Source organism: Myiozetetes cayanensis, unplaced genomic scaffold (assembly GCF_022539395.1).
Source record: "Myiozetetes cayanensis isolate MyiCay16 unplaced genomic scaffold, myiCay2020 scf3, whole genome shotgun sequence".
Classification (NCBI taxonomy): domain Eukaryota; kingdom Metazoa; phylum Chordata; class Aves; order Passeriformes; family Tyrannidae; genus Myiozetetes; species Myiozetetes cayanensis.
In genome coordinates, this window is record NW_026087521.1 from 36,167,515 (window position 1) to 36,179,403 (window position 11,889).

Consider the following 11,889-nt stretch of genomic DNA (forward strand, 5'->3'; position numbering starts at 1 on the left):
TTAAATAATTCCTAACACTATATGGATGCCAATCAATGTTCAGCACCAAAAATATGCAGAACACCTAAGTGTAACTTCATAGATTTCTCAACCTCTATCTTTCAGAGACATATGGAAGACACTTGGGTAGCTTTTAAAATTTCTACTGTTTACAGTCAAACATTTTTAGTCTCAATTTTCCACTCAGTATTATTTTAATTATATAATTATAATAAAAGACTCTTCTATATCATGATCTCAAAGTGAGTCCCAATTCTCTTAGATGCTGTTTCATTTCTCCTTACAGCATCAGTAGCTCCAAGCACTTAAAGCATCAAGCTACAGCAGCCATACTGCTTCCATGCTGAAAGCATGCTCTAGAAACACTGTCATTTTTTCTGTAACATACCAATGTTTCAGAGACAGAACATCAGTTAATCAAGTGCCTTTTGTTAATCTCAAAAGAATGAGAACAGCCTACAAGTGCAGCATGATGACCACTGCACTAACTCTATTACTTCATAAATTTCACACAATTCTGGCATCCTGTAGCAAGCCTAAAGTAATTAATTATCTTCTGTGTCCAAGCATATGTTATGCCCTGACAAAATAACTTAAATACTACTATTAAAAAATACTACAAAGCAACCAAACCCTCAAATGACATTTCAAAAGAAGCAGGTCACTGAAGTATATATAGACAGCAAAAGTTTGAAAATTTGGAGAAAAAAAACTCTGCAATCTAAGAGAAGAGAAACAAGAAAGTTTCATGGATCGGTTAATGTTAAATTACAGACTGTTGTTTGATCACAACATTCAAAATGTCTCTAGAACAAACATGCTTTTCCATTGACTTGCAAATGTACAACTCATACAAAACTGATTTTCCAAACCAAAAGGGAATGCCCATCTAGCATGGGATTAAAACACTGAAATACTGAAATATTTGGAGCTTTTCCTTTTGTTGTTTTGGTTATTCTGGGGGTAGAGACAGCAAGTAGAAAAAAGGGGGAGGATGTAGATGGGATGGTGACACACAGAACCAGGCAGGGTAAGACAGAAATCATTCCTGTGTGTTAAATATAACACCTGAACATGATGTAACAAAATTTGTTACCCTGCTTCTTGATCTCCTCTTTCCTCCAACTAGCTTCATAAATCGATTGTACTGCTCTTCTTGATTTGAGAGATCTCTAATTTTTCTGATTTCTTCCTCTCTCTTTCTTCTCTCCTCTTCTTCTTCTTGTTTCCTCTGGTCTTCCTCTTTCTGACGCCTGTCTAGTTCCTTTTGCTGCTGTATCTTCTTTGATGTCTTTGTCTGTTGTTTCCTCACAGCTTGCTTGCCTTTAAATAAAAAGATAGATGATTAACTCTACCTTACCTAATTGGTTCCACCTAATCCTAGATTCAAGAGTTTTGAGTAAATGTATGGGGGTTTAAAACGACTGAAGGCTCATTGCTCAAGGTTTCATGAAATAGGGGGGTTTTTTTGAGGTCACACCACTGACAGCCATATCAGTAACGTTAAACTTATTACCTGTGGTACTAGGTTTTTTTGTCGAATGTGCTTTTGTACTGGCTTTGACTTTCTGTGTTACACTCTTGGTTTTTGTTAATTTTTCTTTGCTCTCCTTCAGCACCTCTTGTTCTTTTTGCTGCCATTTTTTACTTGCAGACTGAAGTGCAAGAAGTCTAAGTTGCAACTCAGACATCTCCTCCTCATCATCAAGCAGCTTCTTGAGAAGAAAACAGAAGGACAAGACAAAAAGCCAAGAAACATCATTTAATAGTTTTTTCTTTACAAGGTCTTTGAAAGTCTTTCCCAAATGTTCTTACCAAAAGAAGGCTTAAAAATCTTGCTTTACTAGTAAGTGGCATTTGTTAAAAATTTACTGGAACATTTCTGGACTGCCATTTGGAAAAAGTCATCAGAGTATCACAGCGCAATCATGTCTCACCTAAGGAATACTTCCTTACCTTTTCAGATGTAACATCCGAACTGTTAAGCTTTCGCACTGATGTTTGTTCTTTGTCTTCTGTACCTTCCAAAAATAAAAATATTGTACTTTTGAGCAAGCTGTTTCTTAAGAGCCACATTAAAATGATATGCAAAATATAATCTATGCAAACCTATTTTATCAGTATAACTGATAACATAGTCTAAAACAGAAAAGCAGTTGTACACGTAAGATCACATTAACAAACATTCATATAAACTGGGTATGTCTGATGAAATCCACATCATCGTAACACGGTAAGCTCAGAGCAGTATCTGTCATTTCTTAATAATTCTCTGCCTTAAGGTTGGTAGGTACTTCCCCAAGAAGCAGAGAAAAATGGATTTGGAGAGAAGGGAAAAAGAAGACTCCTTGCCATCTGTTTTATACTATCACCTTGTATCAGCTGCTGTCCTGACCATCTCATATTCCGCTGGCAGCTATTTTGAGTAACTAGTCCTTCTTTTGCGGAATTAAATATAAGGGCCCAAAGCTGCAGTAAGAACACGCTTCATTTCACAGTAAAGGGAAACAGAAATATATTAGAACTATAGAAATTAATAGTAAATAGTAATGATTTCCCACTAAACGTTTAAATATTAACATATTAATTTGTTTGACCTCCGACAATATAACCATCTGATTATTGCAGTCTATGTACACACATATTAACATACTGTGTTTTATACATAACATACATAATGCTGTATATATTGTAGTGTTACATAATTATTACAGCAAGTAATTATTAATATAATTGATGGCAAAAATATAATTACATAATTTTCATTTAACCACAGATACATATGTTTTTATGCACCAGATGAAGGAAGTAAACATTTAGGAAAGTTTGGAGTTCTTCTCCTATATTAGACTTTCTTCATAGAGAGATTCCTTCCCATAATTCCAATTGGTAGAAAATAAATTTGCAGTCTGTACTGCTTTTTCTCTTCCTAACATTTTATAAAAGACACACTCAGAAAGGCACTGTTTAAAATGTATCAAGACATTATACCTAAGCAAAAAGGCTGAAAGTCTTCCCGCTTGCATATGTGGAGTTTTTTTAATGCAAACATACAAAAGGAAGAAAAGTAGTTCTAATACCCATATGAACTACATAGGAAAATGCAAAACAGTTACTAAACTAAGCCATGATCCTTAACCATCCGGTCCACATGACAGAAGTAGAAAGAAATGGATGATACAGTAGTTTCTATGATGCAGGCATATGCAAAGACATTCTATACAAACCCAAATGCTCTTTCAAACCAAAGGGGACAACACTAACACAACAGGCTAATGTGCAACACCAGAAAGAAAGGAGGAATACTGTCAAGTCTGTCAAAACAGCTGAACCACGGGGAATTAATTCTAGAAGGAGACTCAAACTTCCCTGAGTTTTAAGACAAATTCCTCAACTTTTACAGGTCTGTAGAAACATCCAGTACAACATTTAAATATAACAGGAAAATCAAATTTTGCTGATTTCCCAGTACATAAGTAATCATATAGCATACATTCACCTGATACACATGAATTTGCAGTAACTCAAATCAGATGAGGTTTTCTTTGGAAGGCTGTATTACACTGTCATAAATAGGCACATCATCTCTCTGCTTTCAGATCATTCATCTGTCACCCATTTGAGTGGCATGCAAAAATTAATGCTCTTAATATGCATCTATTAAAGTACTTACATAGTGTATATATATAGGATAATATATATATAGGATGGTATGTAATATATATATAGTATAGATATTATCTATATATACTATAGCATCCATTTTCACTATTGTATGAACTGTATTGTCAACTTCAGTACTGTTACTGTACTGTTTGAAGTTGGATATTTTTTTTTAAGACTGTTTTGCTTTTTAAATAGCTGCTTTACCCCTGCTATGTTGTCTTCCTGTAGGCTACTAGATCTTCTATGGCAAAAATTCATTGGTTTTCTTCACATCTGCCAATAAAAACTATATTACCTCTTTAAGAATATCAGAATTATTTTTTCTTTTTATTAATAGGAAACACGCAAGAGGAAACAACTACCTAGAATGACATGGTTAGACTACTAATTATCAGTTTTCTCTTTTCTTTATAGGCTTCGTCTTCCAAATTCTCATTCTGAAGTTACATATAAGTTATTTTAACTTTCAATGCTCTAGTCCTACCTTTCTTCACCTTCCTAATTACACACCAGTGCTCCTAATCCATCCATTCACCACTTTGTCTCTTCCCACTCAAATTGGTAGTTGACACACGCTGACAAATGACTTAACATTAGATGACAAGTGATATTCACAAGCACCACCCTCAGGCACAGCAAACACTTATTAGAACTACATGAAGCCTTAGAGTGGGGAACTTAAGTCAGCAGTCTTATTTTGCTGCAGACTTAGTAGTAAGGTTAAGGACTTTTATCACAGGTCAGCTGGACACAACCACTCGTTTCTCACAAAGTGGTTAATGCATCTGAGCAATTACACTCTTTGGTCTGCAGACCAGAACTATCTTTGACAAGACCCTTTGGCTGCATTTCTTACACAAACCTCTTCCACTCCTGGCCTATGATTTCTTCACTACTCATGGATATCAATAATGATCAAAATAATCCTGGTGAAAATATGTTATAAAGAGTAAAGAAAGCACACAAAGATGCAATGCAGAAAAAGAGGTCTCTAAATATTCTCTTTTCAGCTAAAAATTAACCACGTTTTGCTTCTGCAAAAACAGAACAAGGGAAAAGCAGAAGTAAAACTTTCAGTGAAAAGTCAATGATTTCTGCTGTGAACAGCAATTAAAACCTTCAAGTCTTGTCCTCATGCTTTCTGCCAAATTATCAGTCTAAAAAAATACATTATTTAAAACAAATTAAAAAACCAAATGAAAAACATGCTACCAAGCATGATTATGATATTGGAGGAATTACAAAACACAAGAGTTAAGTACATTAAACCTTTAACTTAGAAACTTTAACATTTTAATAAAGTAAAATTTTCCCCAATACCTAATTAAATACTATGACAATAATAGCAAGCAAATAGAACTTCACAAGCTAAAATAATTTTACAAGTATTTACCTTGGCCAGATTCTGTAACTTCAGATTTTTGTAAGGACTGTTTCGTTCCTTCTTTGCCTTTTTTTAATCTGCTCCTCTCAGCTGGAGTAGGAAGCTTTTGTCTGAGAGGTTTCAGTTCAAATGCCTGAAAGCCCATAACCGGATTTTTCTCCTCAGGAGGTACTTCTTTTACAGCATCCGTTTTAATATTGTCGTTTTCTACAGTTTTTTGGTCCTCAGTGTCCACTGTTTTAACATCCTCTTGTTGTTCATTTTCTTCCCTGTTGCTCAAAGCCAGTCTTTCATCTTTATTAATGTGTTCAAGTTCTAATTGTATCTGCTTATACTTCAAGAGCAGATCCTCAAAACTTTCTTCCACAGAGCTTTCATTTTTAGAAGAGTAGTTCTGCTTTCTAGATGGGGACCTTCCAAAAGTTTTGGCTGAATTACAGGTCAAGAAATTTAAGACAAAAACATGTATAACCTTAGCATAGTGGCAGTAGTACCACTGAAGACTAAATTAAGACAAATGTAACTTAAGATCATTCTATTACATTTTTATTTTCCTTAAGGCTAGCTTGAAAAATATCCTTTATAAATACAAACAGCATGAAAAAGACATAATCACTAGCGCATACTGGCAGCTTAAATAAACATTTTTTCAAACCAACAATTTCAAATATCCCACTTAAGACAAGAAAGTCATGAATTGCTGAAAAGTCTTCTCTTTTGCTCACACCATCCTCCCACAAACAACAGCTGTAATGCTGAGATTGTTCCCTATCACACAAAGTCAGACTTCAAGTGTTCATAACTCAAGTACTGATTCCCCATCTGACATTCTGAAAAAGACTAGTTAATTCATTCTTACTCATTTTATCCTTTCATAAAATGCTAAGTCTGGCCATGTAACAGTTACACACTGCAGTAAATGCAGCTCAGCAAAAGCACAGAAGAATCACTCAACAACTGCAGGGAATTTAAAAAAGTGACTAAAAAGACTTGCAATCAAAACATTAAAAAATGTTGTAGAGGATTAGGAATTACTAATTAGTCAGAAAAGATTGCCCATGCATCCCCAAGGGATAGACTTTCTTAACAACATGCGGTCCAATACAGGTGACAGAAATATTCTTAGGCAAATGTATCCAGAATAACAGTTCTCAGTATTAGAGGTTCAATTCCTCTCACCTTAACCTGACACATGTAAAATAATCAGGCTCTAGAGGAAATCTTTTAGGATACCAAGCCAGGATTGACTCACTCAACTTTCAGTGTCAACCTCACTGTGATAACAGCTGACTCACATCCAGTTACGCAAAATGCTTTTTCTTCAACGTCATCTCTTAAAACAATAAATGGACTAAAACTGAAAGCTAAAACAGGTATCAAGTATGGCAAACAGGGGCCCTGAAGAAATGAGGCTGCATACACACACAGAATTTGATTTTGGAATTTCTCCACAGATCTTTTTCAGCGTTTCCCTTTTATTCATATTCTTTCATAAACAGAACCTGGTCTTGCCTTTTAATTAACCAGAATTCCCAGGATTTAACCAGATATTAGTTAACCAGATATCCCAGGATAATTAGGATCATCCTAAAGTAGTATTCTGATCCCACATATTCACACTCACATCACATGGTGGCTGTCTCCAGCCATGAGAAAAAGCATACTATTATGCAGACCATTAAGTGGTTTTCCACTTTGAGAAACACAGCATTTTCTCTGTCAAAACACTTAGCCAAGGTCGGTCCAATTTGATTCCAGTTAACTAAATGCAAGTGCAGACTGATGCAGCTTGTTCCCACATCAGACATACTGAATCCTGAGGAAATTAACTTTGTCTTCTGCTCATAACACACATCAACTACTACAATGTTTCACTACGTTACGTTTAACATAAGTATGAAGAATCTTGATAAGTATCCTACAAAATCAACTTCCATAATACCAGCAAACATTTTGTTATACGATGCTTTGTCATATGTCAGCACAGAAAGCATAAACTAGCAAAGATAAACCACATCAAATCCAGAAAGCAATCAAACAATCTATAAATAGGCTGCAAATACTAAAAGCTGTATGTAGTATAACACCAAATTATGCAATAAGCATATTTGCCAAATTCACTTCCAACACACTTCTACTTTCAAAAAGCCGGCTACATTAGTGGTTTTGCGAGTCACAGGAAATTCAGAAGCTAATTAAGTGACAATATAATTTATAAAAATAAGTAACTACTATTTGATATTGAAATCCTTCAATAGCTTCTGAAGTCATCTAGAGTTGGGTAACAAGACAACATTTTGCAATGTTTTCTGTGCTCAGGAAAACACAATCATTAGAGCTCCCACAATGGAGTTAACCAGAAATGCTGTGGTTTGCATATGTAGAAATTTTTTTTGTATGTGGTTCTACACACAGAATGCAAGACTCCATGGAGTGCTGTGAAAAGCCAACGTGTATATATATATTAAAACAACTGCACTTCAATCAACTCAAGAGAAACTTCATCCTACAACCAAAAAAAACAAAAGGACTAACTGAAGAAACTGGGAGGTTAGAAACAAAGGAAAACATACATTGTTAAGAGTTCATAATTCAATGGAAAGTCCCATTTTGGTTCCATATTTCAGACCCAAATTCCACAATTCTCCATGCAAGAATTACTGCAGAACGATTATCTAACAGCCTCATGTTAAAATTGCCAGGAATTAAAAGAGAAAAGCCTATTAAAAGCTAAGAATTCTTTAAGTGTTCCACCGTGTCCTTTACTCCGCTTACATATCTATTCCTACAAAACACTGTGCAAAGCACTACTTCCAAGGACAAAGCAAGTAAGCAATCTCTGTCTTTCCAGACTGTTTTGGTTTAACCCCAGACGGCAACTCACTACCACACAGCTACTCTGTCACTCTCCCCTCCCCTCCCCTCCACGGTGGCGACTCAGAAGAAGATAATGTAGGCTGAGGTAAAATGGGTTGAGAAAAGAATGGTTTAATAGAAACCAAGTAAAATTATAACTAAAAGAAAGATAACAAAAAGAGAAAGTGGAACAAAGCCCAAGAAAGGCAGGTGATACACAATACAATTGCTCACCACCCACCAACAGATGCCCAGTCTGTCCCCAAGCAGATATTGGTGGCTACGAGTCAGTTTATACACTGGGCATGACATTCTGTGGAATGGAATATGACTTTGCCCAAGTCTGAGTCTCAGTTTTGCTCACTACTATCTTCTTCTGCACCTCCTTGCTGGATGATCATGGAACACTGAAGCCCTCAACTGGTACTAAATTGAAAATATAGCACTATACCAGCTACTAAGAAAATTAACTCTTTCCCAGCAAAAACCAAGACTCAGCCTCTTAAACATTTTACTTTCCTGGGGGACTTCAAATACCATTACTGGCCATGAGCCTTCTTGTACCAACTGCTATGAAAGTCTCTTCTGAAACCACATGGCAATAAACTACACCACTATTCCATTAACATTAGCAATATGGAGATAGCTTAATATTTAGGAATTCTTAATATTGACTCCTTTAGGCGGCAAGGATATGAAAAACACAGAAAAGAACTTGTAGTAAGAGAAAATCATGGGCCTTCTTTAACTTTAAGATCCATAAACAACTGAATATTCACTTATTAAAGAGCAATAATATTAGAACATTCTCTACCATGTTTAAACAGAAGAGTGCATCTTAAGTATCGGGAATAAAAATACTTCAAACTTCCTCATTTTCTACTTTCAGTTTGAAAATCGAATTGGTGGTTTCTAAAAGTTCTTTTCATTAGAAGCCAGGAGACCACTATGTATCAATATTAACAAACATTGCAGGGGTCTGTTTAGGACAACAGATACATTTGCCCTGAAAATTACTTTGAAAACTACTCTGAAAATTACTCTTTAGGCAGAAAGTAACCATCTCCAGCTACTCAGAGCAACCCCGCAAATTACGAGCCTTAAAATCCTACTGTGCAACCTTGGGCAAATCAGTTCTTCACTTGCTGCCGCTCAAGATACCATCCTTGGATGAAGAGTTCCAATGAAGATTTCAGTAATGCTGTAACTGTACCAGATGAGATTAAATAAAAGCACCTCTATCTCTAGTTTACATATTCCATCCACATTTAAACAAATAAAAAAAAGGCCTTGGATAAATAATCTTGTATCTGAAAGAACACAAGGATCCAAGGAGTAGTTTTTAAAGCCGTAAGTACTGCCACAAGTTGGGAAAATTCCTGCTCCCAGGATCAACCAGCACAGTCAAGCAAACACACATCCTGTGACTATTGGTATGGTGGACAATAAAACACTGTAAAATTCTGGAGAATAGGATTTAACCACCATCTCTCTCAGTGGTTTTTACACTTGTCTACATTTGTCTACGTTTACACTTGTCTACATTTTCAGTTAGGCAACAATGAAGTTTTAAGTAACCAGGCTGCCCCAAGCTACACTCAGCATCGGTTTTTTCCATTTTTTCCTACAGCAAAAAAGAAAAATCTGGGGAGCTTTTCCCAACATTCTCACTCCTAAATAAGTCTAAGAACAATCAGTAGAGAACATCCTACAAGGAATGCTGGGTAGGGTTTTCCTTTGAATGCCCATTTAAAACACATTTCGTGTATGCAGACCCAGTTCAACGTAGCTAAACCTACGTGTAACACCCTCTGAAAGGCAGGAAACAAAAATAAAAAACCAGTAGATCCTTCATTGCCCAATATGGGAAATTAACAAGCTTAGGGTTTTAGCTTTACAATTGTGGCGCTAATTATATGCAATAAAACTGCCGAACCAAAGACTGACCCCGCTTCACAATATCTGCACTTTGGGCTAGAAAAGTAGCCACCCGGGATACAATCGACAAAGGTTTCCTCCCAGGCTACGCTTTTTCCCTACACGGGACCGATCGACCAAGTCACAAGCCAGGTCACGGCGGTAATCCGGCTTCCCAGCAGCCTTGAGAAGCAAGGCTGGCTGCCCCAGCCAACCCTCGCGATTGGAACGGGAACCTCCCTCTCTCCGTTATCGCTGCGGGAATCCCCCTCCCAGAGCAGGAGGGAAATGCATCCCCTTCCCAGAGCATTCGGCCACGTAGCGCGGCACCGCCACACCCAGGCCCACCGCAGCAGCTCGGGCTCCCCGCCCCCGCTCCCCCTGAGGTCTCAAGGATACACTTCCGAGGCGAAGGCTCCCTCCAGCCCTGGCTGCTACTGAACCCGGCGCCGCCTCCCCCTCCGGGCGGCCTTCCCGGAGGGTTGCCTGGCCGGTCGCTGCCGCCTCGGCTCCGGCCCCAGCGCCCGCCGCCCCGGTACGGCCGGCCTCGGAAGCGGAACCGGTCCAGGGCGTTGTGGCTACGCTCCCAGAAGGAGAGCCGGGGGCCCGGCTCGGAGTGCGAGCCCGGCGGCATCCGCGGCGCGGGCGGGTGGGAACGGAACGAGTCCTTGGGCCGGTACCCGCCGTGCCCGTGCCCGTGGCCCGTGTCGGGCGGGGGCTGGTGCCGGGACCGCGGGAAGGGCCGCCCGGGGGAGGAGGACAGGGAGCCGCTCCCGTGGAGCCCGGGGGGAGGCCGACGCCTCGAATACGGCCTGCTGCTGCTGCTGCTGCTGCCGCCACCGCCGCCGCCGCCGCCGCCGCCGAGGCTGCCGCCGGACTCGGACCCGCCGCCGCAGGGCCCGAAGCCGTTGTTGTCATCGTCGCTGATCTCGCCGTCTTCCAGCTCCCCCTCCTCCTTCGGGGAGAGCCCGCTGGGGTCGGGCGCGGTCGCCGCCTCCGCGGCCGCCATGGGCCCACCACAACGGTCTGGGCGCGCCCTGCGCCCCCCGACGACTCTCGCGAGACCACGCCCCATCCCTCCGGCCAGGGGGAACAGCGTCGTGCTGCGTAATGGAAGGGGCGGGGCAACGCCTCCCCTGGCGCGGGGCATCCTGGGTAATGTAGTGCTCTGCTCGCACACCCCGGCAGCCATAGGCAGGGGGCGGGGAAAGCCGGCAGCTCAGCCTATAGCGTGGCGGCGGCGGGGGACGGGCGCCAATCGGGGTGGCGCCCGCCATCTTGGTAGAGGAGGCAAGGCGGGAGGCCGACATCTTGTTGCAGGGCACCGCGCTGTGTGGGGAGGCCGGTACGCGTGGCGGCTGCAGGAGGGGTGGTGGCAGCTCCCGTAGCGCCGTCCGTGCTGCGCCAACCACGGTGTTCCGGGCCTTGGGGCCTCCTGGGTGGTCACTGTGGTGCTGTTTACCCTTTCTTCTTTGGTGGGCCCCTTGTCCTGCTGCCGCGCTCCCCCAGACAGTACCCAGGCCTCTGAAGAAGGGAAAACAGCCGATGTTCAGACATTAACCCCGCAGCACCCTCTCAGCAGCTAAAGCGCCGTTAGAGTTTTTAAGGAGTTTTATGCAAAGCTGTCCAGACCCATAACTTCTTGGAAACTCAGATTGGCCCTACTGGCTTTTGTGGCAAGTGACAAATGAGCACTGGAGAGGGTAAAGCAATTACATAAATGCCTTCAAGCATTTGTTTTATTTTCATATCTCAAAGTAGCATCCTGTTCCTCCTCAAAACAGAGTTTTGAGAACTAGTGCTGCTTGCCACAGAAACGTATCATATTGTGTAACGAAAGCATCCATTTCAAGAAACCAGCCAAGCAAAATAAAGAAACAAGAAGGGAACTGAAGCAGCCAGGCCAACACTGAGTCACTCTATAACCAGGTGTATTGTCTTGAAGACTTTGATAAGGCAGCTACTCAGAATTTTGGGGGCTCCAAACAGGCCTCCACAGACCCTTGGTGAAGCCCCTCAGAGACCTTATGATATGTATATATGCTAATGAGTGTTGGCAAAAGTCA

At 40.6% G+C, this 11,889-nt stretch overlaps 1 protein-coding gene across 5 annotated transcripts in view; it reads right to left on the reverse strand.

Moving 5' to 3' along the window:
• ZFC3H1 (zinc finger C3H1-type containing) overlaps nt 1-10,873 on the reverse strand; it is a 43,371-nt gene extending 32,498 nt beyond the window's left edge. The window contains exons 1-5 of one of the 5 annotated variants that reach the window (XM_050323900.1): nt 10,223-10,873; nt 5,060-5,479; nt 1,957-2,015; nt 1,517-1,712; nt 1,097-1,323 (exon numbers count right to left, since the gene is read on the reverse strand). In XM_050323900.1, coding sequence (XP_050179857.1) covers nt 1,097-1,323; nt 1,517-1,712; nt 1,957-2,015; nt 5,060-5,479; nt 10,223-10,832 — 1,512 coding nt within the window. In that variant the 5' untranslated portion in view covers nt 10,833-10,873. Of the gene's footprint in view, nt 1-1,096; nt 1,324-1,516; nt 1,716-1,956; nt 2,022-2,372; nt 2,419-5,059; nt 5,480-10,222 lie in introns of those variants that run through there. The other 4 variants (XM_050323898.1, XM_050323897.1, XM_050323896.1 and 1 more) reach the window with 4 other exon arrangements.
• Nucleotides 10,874-11,889: the final 1,016 nt, after the last annotated feature.